Genomic DNA, 27,509 nt, shown 5'->3' on the forward strand with positions numbered 1-27,509 from the left:
TATAAAAAAAAAAGAAAAAAGACTGTCATCAATGTCAATTGCAATCGATGGAGTCGGTTACCGATTGACAGAGTCGATCGCCAACAGATGATTTCATCGTAAATCGGCCCAAGCCTAGTGCCGCCTACTGGCAATTGAAAATTAGATGTTTTATACTTTTAAGTACTCCTCCTAAAAACATGTTGCTCCTTCGCGCAATGTTGGATCACAAAAGTGCACAGCTGTGTCAACCAGTATCCCGCCAGCACCCCCGACGTCTGCAGAGCAAGGGCCCACGCAGCTCTCGTTGTAGATGTATTTATTTAATTTATATTATTTTATGACGTTAACTGAATCAAATCGAAATTCCCCCTGCGAGTCCGTGCCTTACGAAAGAGCAAAGTTCTAAATTAGGCCTTGTAGATCTAATATGAGTGAAGATTCAACAACTGGATTGTTTATTTCTCGCCTCAAATTTGTTCAGATAAAGGTTTTTGCTGCACTGATAAGGTGAAATCAGTGAAAGTTTAGGGAGTTAATTCAACTGAACCCGGAAGTAAAGCTCAAACCCCATTGGCTGATGTCACATCAGCGTTCCCACTGTCGGTGCGAATGCAACCAGAAAAAAAGCCCTTGAAGTTATTTAGTTCTCAGGGGACCTCCCCAGTTCCTAGTTCCTCACAGGGAGTCACCATAACCGTTCAGTCCGAAAACGCCTTATGTTAAAAGCAATTTACAATCATAGAGCTTTGATTGATATAGTTACTGTATGGAACTGTCCCTCTCCCATGTAACTGTAGTCCATATAGGTTATGTCTACGTCTCTATATTTCTATGTTTTCAATATCTTTTCATATCTTACCTGGGTGAAAGCTATGGATACAAGCAAGGAAACATGGATTGTGTTGTTAGAAAGGTTTTCTTATCAATCTTCCTTTAGACCGATCAAGGCTGTTTGCGGTGACACTGTCTTAAGTTCCCGGTGCTCTTGTACGCTTAAGAGTCATGAAATACTGTAATAATATTGAAATCTGCAAAACGTGGATAAAGCTTGGACTATAGAGCAACCTGCCTGGGACCAGTAATGATCCCTGCAAAAGACAAGGTTTAGCTAATCAATAACAAACGATCGAGTATGGACGGATTACATCTCAATGGGACACGGCCAAACGGGCCTCGGATTCTCAAGTCTGTCTTGACAGTCAAATTGCAAAACACCTACTGTGGCCGACTGTGAATCGACTGCAACCGTTACCATGTGCTATACATCTCAGCTGTAAAGGGGGTGGGCGTGAGGGGGGGGTGGCACAAATGTCTTACAAATGTAGATTCACTGCACTTGGTAGTTTAACGGCCAAGAGAGATTATGCAGAGTGGCGGCGTGTGACGCATGCGATGTTTCATTTCGTTTCAGATTCCTTATTCATCCTGGTGGTGTGTGGGCTCGGTGCGATGTGCACCCGACACATTGTCTATTTTTAGGCGACGGATGTGTTTTGAGTTTTAGAGAAAGATTAATTCCAAATCATCTGTAGGCAGAAATGGATCTTGACTAGGGTAGAAGTGGTTCAAACAGGCTGAGGGAAGTTTCTGATGAAAGCCAAGGAAGGGAAAAACAATTTTCCGAGCCCTGATTGTTCCGCAGAAAGTCGAGACATACTCCACAGAACTCCTAAGCAATCCAGCTAGATTCGAGACGTATTAACTCACTGTGTTTTGATTGACTGGTGGAGAGCAGTAGCTGAAGAAAAGAAAGAGTCAGGGGGTTTAGGGAATTTTTTATCCCCAATGTGAGGTTACATTATGTGCAATTGTGTAATCGTTTATAATAAAATAACTGCTCCAACCTATGGTGAAGTTCAGTCAAAGCTGGGCTATTATTGATAATTCCTAATAAACCTTATTTAATATCAGTCAATTTATGTTAATCTACCTCTATATTTAATTATATTAACCGGGGACTTCCTAGACTCATTTCCCGATGGCAAAGTGTTTTAACTGCTTGTTTAAAACGTTTTCACTACTTTGATCAGAGCAGAAATTATGCTATTAATATATTCAAAGAGTAAAAGGAGAATATTAAACTATATGACTCTCCAAGGCCCGGCCCTTGTTGAACGCCAATCGCTGGGCTACCATCAAAAGCATTTCATTATGGGTAAAGCGTGAACACAGTCAAGTTACATACACTTGCGAATGGACATTAAAAAAACACCAGGTCACCTGAGGTTACAGCCCCTGCGGTATCGCCGAGTTTACACCACAATTATAACTCGTCAATTAAAGGATGAATGCAAGAAAGAAAACTAAATGGATCCGTGTTTCGGAGTTTCAAAAGCTACTAAAAAGTAACTTTCAGGTTCTGCTGCATCAACTTGAAGTACCCATCCCAACGGTGAGGGAGTGGCCTCAAGTGGCTTTGGATAAATTGTGCAAAGCAATCGGGGGGGCTACCATTTGTCAAATGACATCCCACAACATTGCTGACTCATAAAAGCAGACACATGAATGAATGAATGAATGAATTAATTAATTAATTGATTTTGCTTAGTGGTCAGCAAGTGACCAGCCCAGCTACCAAATTGGCCGTTTGCTATGATGGGAGATGAGCAATTTGTTGGGTCAACTGCAAAACGGCCAATTCAACATGATTATGTGAAGCCCTTGAGTGAACAAGACACGGGCTCCATCTGTGATGATGCCGTCCTTGGGCGCAGAAGGAGCCAAGACAACATTTGAAAGGCGCTACTGGTGTCTTTTTTTGTTTCGTTACATCTATCTATAGCAAAGGCGCTGTAAGTCTCTGTTAGGCCTATGAGGAAATGCTTTCTACATCACCACTGTCTTGGAAAACTACGCTCTGTAAGTCTTCAGAGTAACTTCAATGGAAAATCCCCCCGGCAAATATTTTTAATCCATAAATAAATCCTTGGCTTAAGCTTTAAAGTATATACTTAACCTGAGTGGTACATCAAACCCGTTCCAGTCATTTCGCTGCCTGCTATTTGATTTCCACGGTGCGTGCACATGCCTTCTCCTTACCATATTTTCTCATTTCTCCTGCATTCGCCGGCTCATAATTTCTTCTCCTTTCATTCCTGCCATTTGGTTTCTTCCATTCTGTTGTATGATTGCAATCTGTCACATCCTTATGATGCCAAGTTGCCAAGTCTATGGCAAATATCCATCCATTTCAACAAAGAGTCGATCATACAGGGAGAGTTGGAGACTCGCGGTGCCTCCCCCCCACCCCCACCTCCACCGAATCAGGACTTTCTCTCATTTCCAATGCTCCATAAATATTTCATGTCACTGCATCTCCCTGTCGTACACAGATGTTTGAAGTTCGTCTGTGGGATCCTCATTGGTCTGACTGATTTAAAATCTTTGTCGGGATCAATTGTGTTGGAGTTTCACAGAGCCTCAAACACTGATAGAATATCATTCAGTGACTTGCTGCTGATCTGCAGTAGGTCCTACAATATGCGTTGCTACTGCAACACAGAATCTCCCATTATTTATATTGCATAAACACATCAACACATACTGCACTGTTTTATATTGAGGGGCTAAGTGCCAGGGTGTCGGTCATCCAATACTTTATAAATTCGATTTTAAATGCTTCAAGCTCTTGAGTGTGTGAACAGTCTGCTGGCTTTATGAAACCTCAATTTAAAACACTATGTACTGTGTACTCAGATACAGCACCCACTCACTATCAATGTTCTTTTATCAATAACAGACAGTGGCCAACATGGAGGGTCACTAGAGTTAATATTTTATATATAAATTAAGGATTTATACATTTCAGATAAAGAAAAAATACAAAACATTTTTATTTGATCTTACGTGACATTTACATGTGAAAATGTACACAACATATTCAATAACTTACAAATGCTTTATTTGCATAAAAATAGATAGATCTCTTTACAAAAGTGTTTTCATATGTACATATACATATATACTGTTTTAATTTATTTTTGAACGGGATAGCCACTGAGTGGTGCATTTAAGAAGGTACAGGTTAAAGGTACAATATGTAACTTTTCCGCATTAAAATGACCTACGTTGTATATTTTGTGGAGTTATGTACTTACATTATCCCAAAGGTTTCCGATAGTTGTCAAACCCACAGAAATTTGTAATTTTAACATAGGTAACGATCTGTTAGGTAGCCTGTCAATTGCGTCATATCCCCTTTACGGCGCATTGGCCTTTGAATCGTACGTCAACGTCGGCAAGTTAAGCAAACGGGGGAGCTGCGGTTTTCCAGGATAAAAATCACTGTAATGTTTGCATTACTCAACCTGAAATATAATTTTTTCTTTTTTTTTTATCCATTAAAACCGCAGCTCCCCCGTGAACTTGTATTTGTTTACCGTCCAATCTTGCCTGTTCCAATATGGCAGCGTTGACTTATTGCAGTAACAGGCCGAAGCAGTCAATGTGGCCTCTTTGAGCTAAAGTTAGCCAGCAATTGTATTGTACTATTGTTTGTGTTGCTCTACTATAACTCTATTAAGTATTGTTGAATGTAGCACAAATATTTATTGCCGTTTGCTGCGCATTCTGTCTCCATAAAGCACAAATGTACGGGTATGTGTACAACAACTCTCATGATCCCACGCTACTTCACGGCTTCATCAAACTCCGTCGTTTGTCGTTGTTTTGATTGAGAGACCCCTCGCGGGCAGAAATTACATATTGTACCTTTAATCTCTTGCCAGGTCGAGGCGCAAGATCCTCTTTGTAGCATCTTGGACTTAATTCTTCTCAATACGAAATGTGAACTTGCAAAATATATTACATATTGATTACCACGAGAAATCGGAGAGAAAAGAAAACGCCATTGGGTATCAAAACTGTATAAATGTACAAAATGTAACAGCTGTGACGGGAATAAACATAGTGGTGCGAGGAACTCGAGCAGCAGTTGCTATACTGGAACACTTTTGGCCGACATGCAGAATTACGAGCTGCTTTTTCGAGGCGCTTCCCCTCCGTCGCTTAAGCGGCACGGGCGGACATCCTCTGGGTTCAGTCCTCATCGTCGCTGTGGATACACTGACGCACATTAATTGCTAATAAAATAAATGTCATGTCTTCCTTAAAATGGTATGCCCATACAGTTTTCAAGGCACTGCAATAATAGAAATGCGATGAATGGAATCTGGGACGTCATCATTTCAGCGATGATGACGCCGCCGGTGGCTCCGGGCGTTAAGTGTGCAAATCTTGTGTGTTGTCTCCTGTACATGTGTGCCAATAGAAGCTGAAATGTGCAGCGAGAAAAGCAAGAAAACTGCGCCCATTGGCTTCTGCGCTGTTTCAAAGAACATTTTGTACAAAAAATAAAAATAAATTTGTTGCACTCCAAGGGTGGGGGGGTCTCTCTCGCTGTGCCTATGACATAAAGACAATGCATGTTCATTCCTAGTGACAAAAACTCAAACAAAAAACCCAGTACAAACCTTAACCAGGTCCTTCAGTGTGGCCTGGCTGAATTAGCCTTTGCTCCAAATTTGAACCATTCTCCAATTAAAAATGTATGCTGTGATCAGCCCCCTGCTCCAATCCTTCAATATTATTGTGTTGCTGTGGCGTTCTGCCGCAGCTCTGCATGGAGCGGAAATCCTTGAAACCCAAATCTTTCTAATTTCATAAATTATGGTGAAGACGGGATGCCACCTCAAGCTAAAAAAAATTAAATTAAAATGACTGTTGAACTGTGTTACAGCTCAAATTTGCACTGAAATTCATTGTGCACACTGTGACGATAAACCTCTGACCTACTGTGATGATAAACCCCTGACCTAGGAAATTACAGAACGGTAATAATAATAAATAAAAGGAAAAAAAAAATAGATATATATATACACAATAACCTTTATACTGCACTTAGTAATTAAATCCCGGCTATGGGTTTCGCCTGTGGGAGATAATATCCATAAAGAGGTATAATTGACCAAAGAACATTAAACATACAATGTGCCTGCATAATCTCTTCTCCGGGTCCCAGAATTCCTCCAAACACCCCTAGTGTGGACTCCACACATCACATCGACCTGCTTACACCAACCTCCCCTCCTCAATTCGTTACAAATGGGGAAAATGAAGAATTTCAAAAGTAAGCAGAACAAACAGGGTGGCAAAGAGAAAAAGAAAAAAATATAACATTTAAATGTTTTATTTTGGCATTGTGAAGTCACACGTCCCACCGGCCTGGAACGACTAGAGCATAAATTACTCTCTTTATCCGGCGGATAATATACGCCGGGAGGCTTGGTATTTTCCTATTTTTTTAAATAAAGCCAACACTCACAGAGTGTAAAGAAAGGAGCGAATCTCTTCACTGAACTGCGGGAAGATCTAAAAAAGAAACCTAAGGGGAACACGCATTTCTCCCCTATACCTCCTCCACTGCCGCAGCTGAAGCAGATAGTGTGCTTTAAGCTTCTGACCAGTGTCCGTGTGTGCCGTCAGAAACACATATTTATCCTGCATGTATGTATGAATGCATGTGGGTTTTCACTATCTCTGCCTCTGTCTCTCTCATTATCTTTCTCCCTCCCTCTCGCTCTCTCTGGCTCTCTCTCCTGCTTGGTAGACATCAAACCATGGTACAGACAGTGTTGAGATTGGGGTCAAAGCGGACAACTTTCCCCTCCGTAGACTTTGTGGTGGTGTTGTACATGGGATTCTCGAAAGTGGCCTGGCCGTTGTTATTCTCATGTACGGAGCAGCCCGTGTACTGCGCTTTGTCCGTTTTCCTGGAGGGTGGGGTTGGAGAACATGGAAACAAAATAAATAAATTAAGGTAGTGAATTAGTGGGAAGACACTATTCTAATTATCCGGCTCCTCTTTCCAAACCAATAAACATCTGTGGCTTTATCTGGGGGTATACAGCCAAAGCGGACAAATGAGGCTAAAATGTAACTACTGATGAAATGGGCAATCGGGAGTCTGTGCAAGTTCACCAGAAAATGAGCAGAATAAGCATTTGGAATGCAAAGAGGTCGCACTAAAGCATTCAAATAGGTTGAGGGGAAGAATATATACATTTACATTAATGTAATTCAAGCTATAGTCGCGGCCAATTAAGCGCAAAGAAATCTGTCAAAACTTATTCTGTAGATTGGTAAAGTGATATCGGTTTCCAACGGAATGTTGGGCATGGGGAGGGGTCAGCTTGCAAATAAATCTGACTTACCTCTGTTTGTAAAGGTACAGGCCAAGGCCTGCGAAGATGAGGGCAAAGAAAGGCACAAGGATAGCAACGGCCACAGAGCTGCTGTTGGTGGAGCCAGTGGTGTCGGAGTCAGAGAGCGTCACATTCTCTCTCACGCTCGCACCTGGAAACAGCCAAAACCGAAAGCCTGGTTTATTGACAATGAGGAACATAAAATGGCACAAACGCGGTGGAGAGGCAGCGTGCTGTAGTGGCTGAGACGCACGTGTGGTGTGGTGTGTGGATGGTGTGGTTGAGCAGCCACACCTGACCTGGATCTAGGTGATTGGGTCAGTGTGGCTGCATACCTGTTGTTCATTGGTTGGGCTAACGAGCAGCAGGTTAAAACCCCCATCCTCACACACACGCAGGATAGGAGCTCTGTCATGACATGTTCTATCTGCTCATGGCTGATTCCACCTAGCCTCCTCTCTACAATAAACTGACGTCTACAACCTATCGCCGTCTGTGTCTCTGTGCAGGAGGGCCCTGAAATGCCACTTGGGTGGCGTGTGGCAGGCAAAACTGTCACAGTGGGACCCGAACAGGGACTCCTGCACGGGGAAGGGACACAGAAGGGCTGTCCGCAGACGCCCTGGAGCCATCAATCAACGGACAGCCCGAGTACAAACTCTCTCCCGACTGGCAGCAGCAGCACCTAGAGGTCCGGCGGTGGACCGGGGGAGTCATTGGTGATTTGGCAGTGATGCAGACGATGGAGATGAAAATTATGGTGATGGAAATGAAGAGGCGGGTGGAGGATGCAGCAGCTGGAAGATGAGTGCAGCCATGACCTGGATGATGACGATGATGGCGAAAATCGGCAAGATGAATCGTGGGAGGGAATGAGTGTACTCTACGCTTCCTGACTGTTTTAATGAGCCGCTGCTGAACTGTGCTGTCGATACTGAACACCATTGATAAGAAAACAACAACTTATACACACATCACCTGTTTTCCATAAATACTTCAAACTTATTGCTTCTTTTCTCTGATTTATTATCTGTTTGGTGTACATTTACATAAAATGCGACTTGAACGAAACCCATTCCTGGCCCAGTGATGACTCATGGGAAGGAGGCCACTGTGTTCTTCTTAAGAGGACCGTGCCTGTTCCTTGAAGCAAAGAATGGAGGGGGATAACATGTTTCAAGTGTCACTCTGGCCGGCTTTTTAAGAGAATCTGATTTGACTCTAAGTGACAGACATAATTTCAGGGCTGTCTAAAATCAGAGATTAAAGTTGACGTTTCCAGCAGAAATGGATTAGCCTCCAAGGGTTAAAAGTCAGTTTTCTTATTCTTTGGTAAATCCTTTGTAGGACTGAATACTATTGGAAGTGGAGGCCTTGTTTAGAGAGAAAAAGAAGGACACGTACCGAGTCTCTGCAGTCCAAACTGCCCATAGTCTTTGCCCCGGATAAAGCCTTGGAAAACGTAGCTGCCCCCTTCAGGCTCGGCAGAGACCTACCAAAAGAACCCCAGAAAACAAGATTGATCAAAACAAAAGAACACCAAAATAAACATTGTGTTTCTACCAAGTGGATAAACAGTGTCTCGCTGGTTTTGCCACATCAAAAAACACCACATTCTGTATAATTAATGAGTTAGTCAACAGACTATTTGATAGTTCGGTTCAGACATGACACCTTTACCCCTTTGAAGCACCACCACCACGCTGACAGTAGCTCATTGGGAATGCAGTCACCCGTCACACCTTGTTAGTAGTTGGAGATTCCTATACAGGATGCACTTCTAACTCCAATGAAAGGATATGTTTGGGTGTGTTTTTGCCACCAATACGGCATTAAAAATATATTTTCATGAACTGGAGTTGCGAATTCTATTTTCCCACAGAGCAGCGCAATTAGTGGAGTGAGACGTGAACCTTCAATTTTAAACAATAAGTTGTCCAATAACTTAGTCTGTGATGAATGTCCTTTCAGAAAAGTTAGAAATGTGCCTATTGTTCTGGCTAGTCAGGCCAACACACTTCTCTCCAGTATGAGCAAAAAGGTTAAGTAATAGTTGAATTGGGCTGCAGGTATTCCTAAATGTAGCTCTGCGTGATATCTGATACATGCCACGATTAAGCTGCAATCTGAGGGATCCTCAATGAAACGAAGACACTGAACCTTGCTGAAAAGTTGAAGTGAAATTCTTTCACAATTGTGCTACGATCAACGTGAATAAGCTCTGTGATGTACAGTACAGTGGTCTGTGCAAACAGTGCAGCTGCACCAGGGCCCAGGGGCTGCTAGGAGCGGCCACTGGGCCCCAGTATTTGTACCGGGGCCAATCACTATCATGTTACGCCACTGTGGTGTGGGGATGGTCTGGTTGAGCAGCCACACCTAACCTGGATCTAGGTGATTGGGTCAGGGTGGCTGCATATCTGTTGCTCGCTGGTTGGGCTAATGAGCAGCAGGTTAAAACCCCCATCCTCACACACACGCAGGATAGGAGCTCTGTCATGACATGTTCTATCTGCTCCTGGCTAATTCCACCTAGCCTCCTCTCTACAATAAACTGACATCTACAACCCATCGTCTTCTGTGTCTCTGTGCCACAGGGCCCTGACAATGCCCCTTGAGTGGCATGTGGTAGGCAGAACTACCACAGCCACTGTCTGTGATACTCTTGTTCAGTAAAACATTGTTTTGATGGGCCATTGGTTGCGGGAAAAAAGAAAAAGAAAACATTAAATGGTTGTTCTACAGATCCCTCAGAAGTCACATGTGTACACCCATAACCCGCAAACTGCAAAATTAGTGAATCTGTAACCGCTGAGCATACTAAAGAAAACAGGTAGGAAACAACGACAAAACAAACCCCGAAACCTGCATCTACTTGACCGCCACCTATTCATTCCTCACTTAGGGTATAATTACAGGGCTTTTTTCTGTTATTTTCTTTTTGACACACCAAACACGACAAGTAAACTGCCGGGGAGGGAAATGGCCCCGGCTTTGTCAGAGACGGTTTGCTGGCAACAAAATAGCTCCAACCTGTTTTTGTCCCCGATAATCTACTTGTCTGTCAGACTAGGAGGAGGAAAAAAAAGAGAAACCATCTGCAAAAGTCAATGAGGGTCATTTTTTTGGCCGGATTCTCCCAAAAATGTCTTCTTTGTTTGTGTGTGTGTGTGTGTGTGTGTGTGTGTGTGTGTGTACTCACAAATCCATCCATTGCCCACGTCTCCTCTGTGATCCTGCTGAAGGAGCTGTGAGCGCTGGCTCTCACCTGGTACAGCTGGAGCGTCAGCCGAGTCTCCTGGCTCTTGTACACTCCTATGTGGGGGTGGGCGCAGAGGCAGAATCAACAGTGAACTTAATAAAATTAACCAGAGGAGAAGGGAAGGATCAAATAGCTGGCGAGGAAATTGTACTTTCATATATCTTACATCGATTTCCCAAAAGATGATCGTGGTATGGTGTCTGCTGTGGTGGTGGAGGGAGCAGTGGCTCAACCAGCAGCAAATTCAGCTGTGTGTAGTTAAACTACTGACAGAGGCTTTAAAAACCGCCATGTGTCTCATCTCTGTCTCTTATCTTTTTTACTGGGGCTGGGTCCTGACCACAGCACACACTGAAAAGAGGTGTTGAAGACAGTGAATTTCAGTTGGTTTCTTGTGGAGACTTTTTTGAAGGACAAGAAAGCCTGACTGTACCTGAACCCTCTTGTCCATTCATCCAACCTGGACCACGCAACAGACAGTCTTGTCACGTTGGGCGCCACTGCTCCCTCCACGCCCCTGCAGCAGACCACCAAACCGCGCCCCGCTACTACAATGAAATATTGATACCTACTCTAAGTTCTCTGTTCTATCTGTACTCGAAGTTCGAAGAGGCGGAAAGTTGCTGATCGCTCTCTCTCGAATGGAACAAATGGAACAGAAGGGCTTGTTTTGACTCACTCATTTAACGAGAGCCGACAGACCTTTTCAGAATCGTTGCCATTGTGTTGTGCCCAGTGGTGCAGTGGTGCCTGGAAAAGTGGGTATGTTTTACATTCTTGCCCCAAATTTTGTTTTTGAAGAGGCCCGTCCAGCAAAGGATAAACGTCCGTGTTATAAACAGCGAAATGTAAGAATACTCTTGAATAGTTTGTTCACCCAAAAATGGGCCAGTCATATTTGAAAACTGTCATTTAACTTCTGCTCCTTGACTTCAGGGAGTAAGGATCATTATGGAATTACCAATAGCCACAGAAGAGCAATCAATCTCAATACTGGCCTACAAACTATAGGGTAAGACAACTACATAATTAGCCACTGTTTATGTGAAAATACTCTACTTAGTGGGTGTTTTAGGGGAACAAAGCATGTGCTCAGACAGTCTCGCATGATTTGGTTTATTGCAGGACACTACTGAATGATGCGCATCAGAGGGGATTTAGAAGTGGGTATACGCAATGCTGACTGAAAAAGAAGTAGGTATACACTACACCACACTACCCTGCACTACACCACATGTTGTGCCGGTTCTCTCTCTCTCTCTGTTTCTCTCTCCCTCTCCTCCTCTCTGTGTAAAGACAGTGGGAGGGAGCAATATGGTGAACAGATGGCGAGAAAGAGGCAGAGTGGAAGGCGAGGAAAGGAAAAGAGGGAGAGGCCGGTTAAGTCCGCTCAACTGCCTGATTGACTGATTGACGTGAGGTGTGCTCGGCAAAAAAAAGAAATGAAAGTGACACGTGTGGTTGAGGAGGAGTGAGGAGGAGGAAGAAGGAGGATTTCTGGGTGACTCACCGGAGAGGAGAAACTCCAGGTTGCTGTCGGTCAGAGTCACGTTGACTTTCCCCGATGTGACGTTGAAGCTGGTGATTGTCAGAGTCAGGGGCTGCTTCTGGCCCTTGTAGTCGTAGGAGCCCTTCCACAGGAAGTTCGGGGTGAAGACGTCGTCGGGGACTGTGTGGGGAACGGGGGGGGGGGGGGTGGACCTTCAGAAAAATCTTATCTTGTCTCAGAAGCCAGACGGTGGCGACTCACGTTAATTAGGGACAAGTTTGAAAGTAAGGTGGAAAACTATGGCAGCCAATTGGTTTCAGGACTAAATATAAATTACTTCTTAATTACCTTGCAATAGGGTAAGCTTAGATAGAACATGCCATTTCTGCTTAATCTTAGCTGTGCAACAGAGCTGAAACAAGCACCGCTAAAAATAAATCATAACAAGACACATCAGAACTATACCTTTTAATTATCATTCCTATTAACTAGCTCTATGTATAACCTTGATGTCCCCCACCCCTCCCACTTTAAACATGCTGTAATTTATTACAGGTTAAATGGTTGGTCCCATACAGCTATCTGGTAATTAGCTCTGTGCCCCCCCGCCCCACCACACCCACACCCCCACCCCCCTAAATGACTGCTGATATTGAATATTAAATATTTTTAATGATTTTGCATAATATGACGTTGTTTATAGAGGATGACAATGTGATCGTAATTGATAATAATTGATAATTTTGTCAATTTTCCCTCAGAACCTCAGATTGGATCTGTTATTTGTACAGAAATTGAATGATGCGCTTATTTAATTTTATAAGCTACAGATTCCAGACGTGATTTTTCATGCATCGCAGTCATCTCGCTCGTTGACGTGAGCGGCATATATTAGTGCTAATTATTGGAATCGTTTAAACTCAATTTGGCCATTTTCAAAAGAGCTTCTCTTTGTTAACGGCAGAGGAGAAAACGACCCCAGACAAACCAATGAGAGAATTTCACGGCAATTTCGAGGTGCCGGTTGTACTATCTGTCATCATTTACAGTATACCTACAAGTATATTTTGACTTCCATGGAAGGCAGCCTGAGACTGAACTTCTTGCATCACTGAAACATTCACATTCCACCTCTGAGCTGAGAGCCATGAAATCCACAGCAATCAAATTTAGTCAAATAGCAAAGGAAAAATGTGCCAATTCAGTGGTAATATCTTTTAAAACCTGTACGCATCAGTGCTTTCACAGGCGAGGTACAGGAAGGCGGACCTGCAAAGGACACAGTAACCAACGTATAAACTGCCGATGCTTACCGTTGATTTTGGGGCTCGGCGTCCCTGGCATCGGCTTGACTGTTTTCTCGTGCGATTTGGAGCCAACTGCGGGGCGAATATCAGTATGTGCGTCACAACAACAAACACCTACACCCCCGTGGACGTCATGAAAATATACTCATTTTTATACACATCTCCTCAGTTTGATACATAACAGACCCACGTGGCCCGGCTGAATTCGAACCATGAAAACATTTTCAGAATGGCAAGGAGTCAAAAACCAAACTCATTCTGACAAGCACGCCACAAGCCCTGGAGAGTAAAGTGATTTTTACTAGATATAGACACCCTATATAAGGCAGATGTTTAAATTTTGCACAGACGGACGATAAAATGGAATCTAATCGAATCCAATCTAGATTGATAGATGGATAAATACTTTATTCATCCCCTGAGGGAAATGCGGTATCACAGCAGCTCACATTAAAAACTTGGCAAGGCTCATAAAGTAATAAGAATAGAAATAGAATAAGGGCAATATACAATAAAGCTAACAATAAACAATAAACAATAAAATAAACCCCCCAAAAAATGGCAATAAGAAAATAATTGGCAATATCTATGGAAATATATATCTATGACATATCGTGCCAAATATTGAAGCAAAACAGGATTAAGAGGGCCCCCACACCTGTTTACTACCGCTAAAGATCTGTTCTTCCAACTAAAACCACCCTTCCTCATCTTTCAATTCTCACACACACACACACACACACACACACACACACACACACACACACACACACACACACACACACACACACACACACACACACACACACACACACACACACACACACACACACACACACACACACAGGCTGTTCCAGTCATTAAACCTCCACCCCCCATCCTCTGCTTTGCCCCATAAACCCCTCTGGCCCAGCTCTTACCTCTGCAGACGGGCACCTTGCCGGTCCAACTGCCATCAGAGCGGCACACGCGGTGCTCAGACCCCCCGGACAGGAAGTACCCAGACTGACAGGTGTACACCAGGGTGTAGCCGTAGGACGGCAGGTCCAGACCCACCACGTCGGCGTTGGCCGGACTGCGCGGCTGCTTGCAGGAGTGGGCTGGGGGCACAAACAGGACGGACAAGTGAGTAAAAGACCCGGAGACATCATTTTGTGTACTTGTTTACCACACAATCACACACGCACGCACGCACGCAAAAAAACACATCCATTCCCCAAGGAATGTGTCAGTCCAGGACATTCTTTCTTCCCTGCTGGTGGGGGTACATGCCCCTAGCCAGAAGCACAAGACTCTTACTCTTCTTCAGAAAAACTCTGCAAATGGTATGATGACCAGAAATCATATTACAGATTTGTGGCTTCGATTTGGATGCATCATAATCAGAGTGGAGTGTTTGTAGTGTTAGGAGTTACTTCAGCAGTTATCTTCTTAATTACTTAACTGTGACAGTGTGTGAGCGAGCAAGGTTAGTGTTAACCACCTTGAATTGAATTAATGTATTGGCATTTTCTAGAAGCACACTGACTAATATATGCTAACCTTGCCGATATGGGTGGCTTAAGTTTGCTTTATTGGATAGCTTTCAGATTATATCAACATTAGTGGAAAAAGAACTCAGAGACAAAAGCCTTTTACTGTCATGTTTCGGAAAACACCAGCCTCTTATTGACAACATTAAGCATTTTCTTATGCTACCAAGATGAGTATGCGCAATGTAATCTCCAACACAAACAAATAATCTGCAAAGCAAAGCAAAAATAAATAAAATAACAAAATTGCCCAATCGGTCAGTTCGGAGGTCCTCCTACGACCCTTGCAAAAGCAGCAAACCCCGGGGTGGCAAGAATCAGAATTCGTGCCCTCTCAGGGATCAACTACAATAAGAGAATAAACTTGATAAATATGCAGCTTGTGAGTGAATAGATAAGTTGGGAGCTGTCAAATGGGAGACAGCTGCTAGTGAGTCATGGCACTAAATTGGCCCTTCATGGCATCTTAATGACATTAGCGGTGATGGGTTGTGGAGGGAAACAGTCAGGATGAAAGACTTATTTCTGGGTTTCATCAAAGCAGGGGGGAGAGACTGCGGGACAGAAAAAGGGGGGAGGCGTCCATCAGCGAGGCAGGGGGTAGGAGGTTGGTTTAGGTTAGATTGGCAGGGTTGTTAAACTGAGAAATGTATGTGTGTGAAGTGTGTAAGTGATGATGTGTATGTGATGAGTCAATGTGAGTTTGTAGTTTATGTGTGTCTGTGTGTGTGTGTGAGTGTATGTCAGGCTTAGCCCGCAGGGTGTTGTGTGTGTTATTGTGACCCTGTGCAACTTTTGCCGGAGTGCAGTAATTACAATGTGGAAGGTTCTTGCCTACGTCCCACTCTCAACCCTACTGCTTACAGCTTGCTGCCGCTGGCCAGCCATTGTGGCGAACTAGGGAGCATCCTTGTATGTAAACCATTCCATTGCCAGTACTGAGCCTCTCCATCACAGACTCCTGCCAGGCCTCACTGTGGCTGTGGACAGTCACTGGATGCCTCACGGCTCTATGCTAACATGTCAAGGGATCTTGGAGGCACAGTGGTTCCCGAGAAGATGATCATGGCCTGCAGAGCGGAAACACCCGTTTCGAGCCAGCCACTTTCCCTGCTGCCATGAGGGTGAGTCTGGGAACACAAAAGGCTAGGTAAGCCCACCCAAATAACCCCCCCCCCTCACACACACACACACACACACACACACACACACACACACACACACACACACACACACACACACACACACACACACACACACACACAGTAATAGCATGTGTGATCAGCTACATGCTGGTTGTCTTGGGCACTGTACAGTACAGGTCTCCTCTTGGACCTGAGAATATCTTCAGGATATCTTCAAGACCTTGGATACTCTGAACAGGGAGATCATGTGGCATGTGATTCTGACATTTGGCTGCTTAGGTAGATTTGTCACCATCCTCTGCCACTTTCAATTGGAACCTCTTTGACATCACAAGGTCACAAGCAGCCACCAAACCACTTAAAAAGCAGGTCTGTGAGTTGTGGTATGCAGAGGACTTAACTCTTGTGGTTCATAATCTGAAGGACCTAGAGAGCTTCCATATAGTCCACATAGGTGCCTGCCTTGAAAAAATATTTGTAGAAAGACTATCAACCATTAAATCCATGATTGCCCAACACCAGTTATACTGGCTTGTACTGGATGCCACAAACTCTAGGAAGGCAAGAGGGCAGAAGAAGAGCTACAAAAACCACGTGAAGGTTTCCCTAAGGACGAGAAAGATCCTATCTATTGGATCTTTAGATCGATTGGATGTCATTACTACAACCACCAACTCAGATGTCCCGACTGGTTCAGGATCAAACTTATAAGATATCAAAAAGCTCACAATTAATGGATAGATGTTTGAAATTGCCATTGAATTTGATGGAAAACAATAAGCACAAGATTACTGAACATAATGTTACTTAAAGCAGGGCAAGGGAGTCAAGCTGGCCTATTGTTCAGCTGATCAGCGACATTAACCTATCAGACTTATTTTCCATGAGGTTGGTTATTGAATTGTGTCCTGCTGCACACCTACATGGTGTTCCCTGCACAGATTCCTTGTGTTGATGTGTGTTTGTGTGTACGCATGAATATGTTTAATCTTGTACGTGCATCTTCCAAGTAATATTCACACAACTACCCTTCATGCAATTTAAGTGTTTTTTTCTTGCTCTTTCCTGAACACTCTCATATAAACTCAGAGCACAGCATGAAATTACATTAAATCGCCTTTGATGGGAAAGCTGATCTCCGAAAGACGATGCCTTGTTGACTCAGTGTGCATGCCGAGGTTTGTCCAAGAAACAAATGCACCAGTGTGTTTGCTGACGGTACGGTGTGCACACGCCTCCAGCTATTCGAAACGAGCTGATGAATTAGTCATGAAGCGCTGCTCATGCGCTGCTGTGCTCGCTGCTGTTTACATTGCGTGACGCAGGAGATGAATAATAAGATAATGTATACATGTCTAGGGGGAAACACACCCACTCCTCCTACATGTCTGAGTAGTAGTAAACAGACAAACCGCCAGTGTGCGTCCAGTGTAGTTGCAAACTGTAACACCACACAATGAGCCTCCATTTATAGTTGATTTATACTCTATTCGCCTTCACCGCCGATGTTCCTGGAGGCTTCCGCACCTCACGCGGTGATGCGCCTCGTTTGTTTGAGTTTAGTCTGACGTCTGCGACAGAAATGGACACAGATCAGACGGAGAAAGACACATACGTAGATGAGAGAACCTCACCCTTACCCCCACCCCAGATGTCGGTCAGCTGAAGAGCTTCTTTTTTGGGGGGGGATATTAGAAACCACAGGGTCCCATTAGTGTGATGCCTTCTTTGAATGAAAGACCGATTTGACATGTTAACCGGGCTGCTAAATCTGGGTCACCTCAGTTATTTTGACATTTTGGAGTTAAACAAGCTGACAAAAACAAACCAAAAATAAAGATTTTTATAAAAAAAGATTTGAAGATATGAAGATGCTCGACAACATCTGGGTTTTAAATATATATATATATATATATATATATATATATATATATATATATATATATATATATATATATATAAATTTGTCACCTTTGCAGTTTTTGAAGGTGGCTGGTTAAGCTGATAGGATTGTTAACGGCTTTATTTTCTGGCGCCTGGTACCTCTGTCTTTGTATCTCTTGCCAATTTTATCTATCAAATTGATCGTATCTTTAATCCCCTTTGAGTTCTTGTGGAATTCGTTAGCGCTCAACAGGCTTTACACTGGTGAATCCGTTTAACAGGCATCGAATACCTTTCAATCATTCTGAAAGGAATCAGAGAGGATTTAGGACCCGATATTCCGACCCGGGCACGACACGCAGGCAAGTTGCACGCATGTGCACGCACCCACACACACCCACACATCGACTATATACACCAGGGCTGGTAGACACGAATGTAAAGACTCAGACCGCTATCTTGCAATCCCTCTACTCCTAAGACCCCGCTTCTACATATCGCCAAAATCCACTCACCCATGCCCCCATCTCAATCTGCCCCCCCTACACACAAACACACACACACACACACACACACACACACACACACACAAACACACACACACACACACACACACACACACACATGCTGCAGTGGTGCAGAGATCAGGTGGAGTGTGAAGGCTAGGTATTAGCGCTCATGCTCGCTCAGCAAAAATCTCCTCTCTCCAAAATATTCCGCCGGGTATTAGGCCTTGTGCCGGGATATAAAATCAAGAGTATGAAATTTTATTTGCGCTCCCTTCATCAACCGCAGCTGGTTTTATATATGGTGAGTGTGTGGTAAAGAACGAGAAGACAGAACAAGGCCTGCCGCCCAGCACCGTTTCCGGCTGGCTTTAAGCAGTGATCGCGTTGATTTTTGCGATTTTCAATTCCGGATCATAAAAGATCCCTTCACTGTGTTTGCCCTGAGAGATATTCTATTACCGCATGCGGCTGGAAGTGGGGAGTCACAAAAAAACACTCAGACAAGTCTAGCTTTCAACTGTGTGTGACACAGAGCAATCCTCAGGCAACAATTATTGAATAAGAAACCTTAACTGAAGTCCTCCGGTGAACGCTGCAACGCCCGAGAGTTTGCAACATCTGCGCAATGACTGCATTTCATGGACAAAATAATAAAACAGGAGCAGCGGATATTTCTCTCGCAATGGCTGTAACTCTACACCGCGTTCCAAATTATTATGCAAATTGGATTTAAGTGTCATAAACATTAAATTTTTTGTTTTTCAATTAAACTCATGGATGGTATTTTGTCTCAGGGCTCTTTCACTGAAATCAATCTCAGACACCTGTGATAATTAGTTTGCCAGGTGAGCCCAGTTACTACTTAAGAAGGACGTTCCACATTATTAAGCAGGCCACAGGTTTCAAGCAGTATAGGAAAGAAAAAGGATCTCTCTGCTGCCGAAAAGCGTCAAATAGTCCAATGGCTTAGACAAGGTATGAAAACATTAAATATTTAATGAAAACTTAATCGTGATCATCGTACTGTGAAGACATTTGTGGCTAATTCAGAGCACAGACGGGTTCGTGCAGATAAAGGCATCATGAGGAAGGTTTCTGCCAGACAAATTCATGGGATTAAGAGAGCAACTGCTAAAATGCCATTACAAAGCAGCAAACAGGTTGCAGTTGTGCATAAACCTACTATTCAGCCACCCCTAACCAATGCTCACCAGCAGAAACGGTTGCAGTGGGCCCAGAAATACATACAAAGACTCATTTTCAAACAGTCTTGTTTACTGATGAGTGCTGTGCAACCCTGGATGGTCCAGATGGATGGAGTAATGGATGGTTGGTGGATGGCCACCATGTCCCAACAAGGCTGCGACGTCAGCAAGGAGGTGGCAGAGTCATGTTTTGGGCCGGAATCATGGGGAGAGAGCTGGGAGGCCCCTTTAGGGTCCCTGAAGGTGTGAAAATGACCTCGGCAAAGTAGATAGAGTTTCTGACTGATCACTTTCTTCCATGGTACAAAAAGAAGAACCGTGCCTCCCGTAGCAAAATCATCTCCACGCATGACAATGCACCATCTCATGCTGCAAAGAATACCTCTGTGTCATTGGCTGCTATGGGCATAAAAGGAGAGAAACTCATGGTGTGGCCCCCATCCTCCCCTGACCTCAATCCTATTGAGAACCTTTGGAGCATCCTCAAGCAAAAGATCTATGAGGGTGGGAGGCAGTTTGCATCAAAACAGCAGCTCTGGGAGGCTGTTCTGACATCCTGCAAAGAAATTCAAGCAGAAACTCTCCAAAAACTCACAAGTTCAATGGATGCAAGAATTGTGAAGGTGATATCAAAGGAGGGTCCTATGTTGACATGTAACTTGGCCTGTTAAGATGTTTTTGATTGAAATAGCTTTTGATTTCAGTAAATATGACCTCCTAATGCTGCAAATTCAACAAATGACCATTTTCAGTTCTTTACAACATATAAAATGTTTTGAAACTAACAACACAAACACTAACACATTTTAGAAAGAAAGAAAAAAAGAAAAAAAAAGAAAAATCCAGCATTCTCCAGGACTTTTATTCAAGTTTTTATTCAAATTTCAACCACATCGCTAACCTTGGGGAGGCGATGCCAAGTGTCAAGAACATTTCCAACTTTCAACATTTAGTTGGGATGTGTGTGTGCGTGTCTTTATGTGTGTGTGTGCGTGTGTGTGGGGGGGGGGGTGTACTTACGAACACAGGTGGGCTGGGTCCCGGACCAGGTGAGTTCTGGCAAACAGAGTCTGGTGGTGGAGCCTTGTAGCAGGTGGCCCTGTTGGCACTGGAACTCCACTCTGCTGCCCACCTGCTCAGACACACACACACACACACACACACACACACACACACACACACACACACACACACACACACACACACACACACACACACACACACACACACACACACACACACACACACACACAGCGTCAGCGCAGTGAAGAAAGGTGTCCGGAAGAGTTTCAATAAATATTTGCTGATGTCGGGTGGAAACAAACGACGAGTCATTTTTAATGAACAGCTTATCTGGTGGTAAGCCTTCCATTGATAGGTGGTTTCATTTTCATTTTTATTTTTTTATGTTTGTACACGATGGACTCCCCAAAGTTATTAAGCGGGTAGCTGCGTTTCCTCCCAATGGAGTTCTTTTTTGTGTGGGATGATTGTTTTTATTGTTCTGATGTGCTGGTTGTTTGGCATCTGGTGGCAAATGAGAAATCTCTCTGTCTGTCAGTCTGTCTGTCAATCTATCATCACTATCATCCATCCATCTATTATTGTCTGTGTACATATCTATTCATCCATCCGTCTGTTGACTATCTATTTATCTACCCATCCATCTAATTATCTATCATTTATATATTTCCATCTATCTATCTATCTATCTATCTATCTATCTATCTATCTATCTATCTATCTAACTAACCTATAGAATTATTCTTTGCAATAGTGTTATGTGTGAAAAACCTTGGAGAGTGTGATCAGGAATTCAACATGAAAAAAGCCCCACAAAATCTAGAGCTTTGTTGAGTTGAAGAGGTGAATACTATCCCTCCCAAACTCTGCACCGTGTAATCGGGTGCCTTCTCGAAAACGTCAGCTTATGTCACCGCTTTCAGGTGGTTCTCAAAAGACCGCCATATCGAGGTACACAAAAGTCTTGTTTTTTTGTCAGTTGCCATGGCGGAATCAATGCCGGAGCTTAAGATGTATTTGTCACTCCTCTGGCAAGTGACACTTATAAAATCGACTAGCTACTCGACAGCGCTGAAGTAGGCTGCAATGGGGAGGCAGTGGGATAGGGGGCCCATGTCTGATCCAACCAATCCTCATCTCACACTCCCTGCAAATGTCACCAATCGTTTGTTTCAAAAAAAAAAAAAAAGATACAAATTCTATGTTTTATGGTAGAGCGCATCAATTCACAGGTAACACTTATGAGGATCACACAGGATGAGGAAAATAACATCTTACGAGATGAAAGTAGAGGAGGAACAAAGGAAGCAGGCGTTTTCTCTCCGCGCACCCTGGGGTGAAACGTAGGTGATAATCTTTTTATTTATTTATTTCGATATTTATTTATTTATTCCCTTTCAGTTTAGGGTTAGGTTACTTAACTCTCACCCTAACCTCTCATCATCCCAAAGGACTGAACATTGATTCCACAGGGAGCTAGGATGCTCTGCTATGTGGGCTGGCTAGACACTCCAGCTGGCCTTTCGATCGGTGCTTAGCTTCTCTTTGCGATGATGACACTGTGAGATACGACTTGGGAACCTGAATCCAAATCTGGAATATTGGGAGTTTGCGTTTTGGAACAGCGTTTTGGGAGATAATAGTACACAGTATCACTCTGAAGTTGGTTATTTTACGATAATGACCAGCAGACTGCACATTATCCCACTTATTTCCGGGCTACTTACAGTAATAAATAAAGGAATGCATTGAGATGGAATATTGTCTGAAATTATTTCAACTTCTAAGTATGCCAATTTGAAGACCGCAACAATGTAGCAAAGAATTCATCCTACAAAACAAATGCGCAACACAGTATGACTAAGCTTTTTACTGATGGTGAAATGGTGCCATGAATCATAACACATAAAAGCAAGAACCGAGAAGTGGTTGCCCTTGACAACAATCATTATTAACAGGTGATTAGTCATAAATAATTGATCACCATTGACCACTCAGAATCAAGCATTCCACACAGCCGTGTAATAAAATCATAGTATCTAGGTTGACATAGAAGTTGCATTTGAGTTTCATCACCCTTTTGAATCAATGCTTCAGATGAAAAGCATTGACATGCCTGATGTTGACATGCATCAGGCTGCTAAACAAGAATTGACAAAACAGATAAGAACCCCAACCCAATATATATATATGGCACCTGTCAAGGGGTGGGATATTAGGCAGCAAGTAAAAAAGTCAGTTCTTGAAGTTGATGTGTTGGAAGCAGGAAAAATAGCCAAGTGTAAGGATCTGAGCGACTTTGAAAAAGGCCAAATTGTGATGGCTAGACGACTGGGTCAGAACATCTTCAAACGGCAGGTCTTGTGGGGTGTACCCGGTATGCAGGGGTTAGTACCCAAAGGTGGTCCAAGGAAGGACAACTGGCGAACTGGCGACAGGGTCATGGGCGCCCAATTTGCATAGCACAAATTGCTGAAAAAGTTAACGCTGGCTATAATAGAAAGGTGTCAGAACACACAATGCATTGCAGCTTGCTGTGTAGGGGGCTGCGTAGCCTCAGAGGGGTCACAGCGCCCATGCTGACCCCTGTCCAACGCCGAAAGCGCCTACAATGGACATGTGAGCATCAGAACTGGAGGAGCAATGGAAGAAGGTGGCCTGGTCTGATGAAAAACATTTTCTTTTACATCATGTGGATGGCCGAGTGCATGTGCATTGTTTTACCTTGGGAAGAGATGGCACCAGGATGCACTATGGGAAGAAGACAAGCCGGCAAAGGCAGTGTGATTCTCTGGGCAATGATCTGCTGGGAAACCTTGGGTCCTGGCATTCTTGTGGATGTTACATTGATATGTACCACCTAACTAAACGTTGTTACAGACCAAGTACACCCCTTCATGGCAACAGTATTCCCTGATGGCAGTGGCCTCTTTCAGTAGGATATTGCTCCCTGCCACACTGCAAAAATTGTTGGCGAATGGTTTGAGGAACATGACATACAATTGAAGGTGTTGACTTGGCCTCCAAATTCCCAAGATCTTAATCCAAGTGACCATTTGTAGTATGTGCTGGAACAACATGCTTCATCCATGGAGACCCGACCTCACAACTTATAGGATCTGCTGCTACTGTCTTGGTGCCAGACACCACAAGACATCTTCAGAGGTCTTGCTGAGTCCATGCCTTGACTGGTCAGAGATATTTTGGTGGCATGAGGGGGAGCTACACAATATTAGGCAGGTGATTTTAATGTTGTGGCTGATCGGTGTGTAAAATATATATATATATATATATATATATATATATATATATATATATATACACAATGGATTCAATAGGAGATACATTGCCTACAGTTAGAATCTATTTCATTCACTTCAATCTGAAATGTGTGTCTTAGGGGGCCACTTTGGATGTCTGATCACGGCCACTCGGCAGCATTTCAGTGAAGTATAGCATAACGTGTTTTGTTTTACCTTAAACCCAGTGGTGTAATTCATGAAGCCGTGCTGAGGCCTTCCTGGATTTTCACAAGTGGTCTGCGTGGGCTCTGGAAAATATCACATATACCGTTAGGTTGTTGAAGGGGACACAGGAGAAAGATTACGATGACAGTATGACAAGAGGAGGCAAACATTGGCACTGACTAAGTAATACCTCTCCCGTGTATCGCATGCCGGAGGATGATTACTTAAGTAACCTCGCGGCGTGTCAATCTTTGCTCCACAAACACAGTTTACTGAAAGCTCGAACAGCTTAAAAATATTGGAAACAAATTTGATGCTCAGGTTTGATGAATGCCATTTTTTTACATTCTCAATGCCATTATACCACATGATGCGTACGTCTAACAATGTGTGTTTCATTGCCATCATTTCAGTGTGTGTCATTTACAAAAGACAAAACACTTATTTGTAGTCATTTTGGTCAAAATCTGCATTACCACATAATAAATGAACGTTAACTGTATCCTTCTACAATGACAACGCCCCTCAGCAACTGAGCCTTGATCATTTTGGTGTGGGGATGATGTGGTTTGAGCAGCCACACCTGACCTGGATCTAGGTAATTGGTGAATCCAGGATCATAGTGGGTGCATACCTGTTGCTCGTTGGTTGGTCTAATGAGCAACAGGTAAAACCTCTATCCCCACACACTCTCAGGAAAGGAGCCCTTGTCATGACACATCTCTATCTGCTCCTGCGCAAATTCCAACTAGCCCTCTCTCTACAATAAACAGGTGTCTACAACCCCATCTTTTGCGTCTCTGTGCTGGATGTCCCTTCCCCGTGCAGAGTCTCTGTTCAGGTGCCAGGTTGGCAGTTTTGCTTTCCATGTGTGATCCAAGTGGCGTGTTCAGGGAAGTCCGGCACAGGGACACAGAAGACAGGGTTATAGACACCAGTTTATTTTAGATGTGTCATGATCAGGGCTCCTCTCCTGAGTGAGTGTGGGGATGGGGGTTTTACCTGCTGCTCATTAGACCAACCAACGAGCAACAGGGATGCAGCCACTCTGATCCTGGATTCACCAATTACCTAGATCCAGGTCAGGTGTGGCTGCTCAAACCACATCATCCCCACACCACATCAAATTCTCAAATTAATCTCCAAAAGAAAGTATTTTTGAAACATGAAAAGTAGTCATTTGATATGTTTTATATCATTGTGATTTTCATATAATTAATGATGAAAGTTACAAAATTAAGTTTTTCACTTGGAAATACATTTGATCAGTGGTTTTCAACATGGGGGATTTTCGAATGATTAGTCATTAAACTTCCCCATAATTTCATTTACAATATGTCAGTACCATTAGAGAATGTTAAATAGACTGCATGGAAGGTTGGACAAAATCGTATCTAACAATAAAAGCCTTCTCAGTTTGGGGTGCCAGTTACAAAATGCTATCAAAAGTGGTCCATGGCCGAATGCTTATCAAATTGAGGGAATGCTGAGAATCACTGCATTGGATTATTCAGAGATGAAAGGTTTTCTGCCCCCACATTGATTGTTCCAAAACGCTGCTCTTTCGTAAATTATTTGGGGGACAACTGAGCCAGTCATCCATGCTTAACCAACGCTTGTGACCTCAAAAGACACTGGGCCCAGACAGGCTGGAACGGATACCTATGCATCGGGGCTGAGATCCGCTCCAGGTGCTGTCCTCTTGGCAGATGCGCGTGGTCGAGCCCACCAGGACGTGCGGTGGGCTGCAGCTAAATGTCACCTCCGACTTGAAAATGAAACTGCGCCCTTCTCTACGTCCTCTGGCCAGCGTCCCTGGATCGCCGCAGAACTTGGCTAGAAATAAAGAAAAATTTTATAAAAGGCCAACTTCAACCCACGAACAAGGTATGAGCATTCCACCGCCCAGCACTGTCCTTAATGGAATACCACTTGACTTGACTGAGATACTACTGCACTATTGTCCTGGCCCATTAAGAAACAACCCAAATTCTGTTCTCTTTCAACCAATAAAAATTTGAGAAATGAAATTGAGAGTGTTTTGACTTGGCATTCACGATATAAAAAGAATAATGGAAGGTAGTTAAAGATGTGCACACAGAGTCGATAGGAGGGGTCTTCAGGGTAGCGGACACTGCGCTGAGCTAACCACCATTTCAAAGTTTAGTTTTATTTTATTTATTAATATATTTATTTAGTTATTTTTATTTTTTACCTGTTCTGTCAGCATGTTTGGCATACAACACAGAGTATTTGTGTACCATTGCATCTAGGATAGAGTAAGTCTGCAAGTGGAATTCAACTTTTCAACCTGCAATGCAACTCTTTAAATATTCATTACTCATCAAGAACTGCTGCAATAACTCTGGAGGACCTGTAGGATGACAAGAGCACAGATTTTTGTGACACAGAATCCCACTCAATCGCCACCAATCCCCCTCTTTGGAGAACGATCTGACCATGTTTCGGTCTATAAACAACTAATCATCAAGACTACTTAAAAAGGGGGGAATCACCATGAGTGAGACAAATAAACAGAACCAAACAACATGTACATGGAAAAATGTAAACACAGAAAAACCGGACGACAACATGTATCGACAAAACCGATTTAATTAAGTCCAGGAAAATTGGAACAGCAATTTGGCAGGTGGCATCTTCCTTTGATGAGGGAGAAAAGGAGAGGGATGTAATCAGGAGGGTGTTCGGGATGTGTTTTGGTGCTGGTGGTGTGTATGTGCCTGTGATGAGTCTGCTCATATGTGTCAGGGCAGAAGTGTGACGGTCAAGATCGCGGCTGCTTGCCACTTCCCTACCTACATAGATTGCACCCCACCCGTCCCGAGAACCTTAGGCCAATTGTTTGGTGTATGTACTGAGTTTGGGTTCTGGCACTGGGAGAGAGAGGCGAAGCACAACCAGATCAATGCAGGGTCCACCCCCGCCTTGGACCCGACTGTAATAAAATACATTGAAGACCTAATTTTGGTTTGAATTATTCATTCCAATCAAGGTATTCCTTATTTCCAACTGTTAACCTGGGTGCTTGGTGGCGAAGGTGGACTCTACGAATAGTCATCTTGGCAGCGGTGAGTAGGGTGGGCGGGTGGGAGGGGGGAGGGTCATGGCCCTCAAATTTAGATCAAAATAATTACTCTGTGAAATATTAATTTCCCTGACAGGGCCATGGGGCAAACGCAACCAGAGCCATCTGCTGTAGCAATTTCTCTCCAAGGCCCCCTGTATAATTTTGCCAACTGTAATGGCTCACGACCTCGACGTGAGCAGATGAGGCTTGATGAAGCCGGTTCCCTTGGCCTAGATATACGCACCTTATCAAGGGAGCCATTCCTATCTGCCTTTATCCATACGTTGATCCTTTTACCTCATTATTAAGTCCCTTAACGGTGTAAGCATCATTATGAAACATCATGCTAATCGCCAACACTCGTGTATTAACGGCAGGGTCCACGGACACGAGAGGGTAGAGTCGGGGTGAGGC

General features: G+C 43.5%; 1 protein-coding gene across 1 annotated transcript in view; it reads right to left on the minus strand.

The window, feature by feature from the left end:
• Positions 1-6,592: 6,592 nt before the first annotated feature.
• The window catches only part of LOC307234379 (CUB and sushi domain-containing protein 3-like), a gene marked incomplete at both ends in the record, with an annotated part of 277,445 nt that continues 256,528 nt past the window's right edge, over positions 6,593-27,509 (minus strand). Inside the window, 10 exons of the mRNA XM_080006075.1 lie at positions 6,593-6,752; positions 7,194-7,335; positions 8,589-8,676; positions 10,387-10,499; positions 11,957-12,115; positions 13,249-13,314; positions 14,163-14,342; positions 20,538-20,649; positions 24,017-24,090; positions 25,670-25,843. Coding sequence (XP_079862201.1) covers positions 6,593-6,752; positions 7,194-7,335; positions 8,589-8,676; positions 10,387-10,499; positions 11,957-12,115; positions 13,249-13,314; positions 14,163-14,342; positions 20,538-20,649; positions 24,017-24,090; positions 25,670-25,843 — 1,268 coding nt within the window. The remainder of the gene's footprint in view (positions 6,753-7,193; positions 7,336-8,588; positions 8,677-10,386; positions 10,500-11,956; positions 12,116-13,248; positions 13,315-14,162; positions 14,343-20,537; positions 20,650-24,016; positions 24,091-25,669; positions 25,844-27,509) is intronic.

This window comes from Zeus faber (genome assembly GCF_960531495.2).
Source record: "Zeus faber genome assembly, chromosome: 8".
Lineage (NCBI taxonomy): Eukaryota > Metazoa > Chordata > Actinopteri > Zeiformes > Zeidae > Zeus > Zeus faber.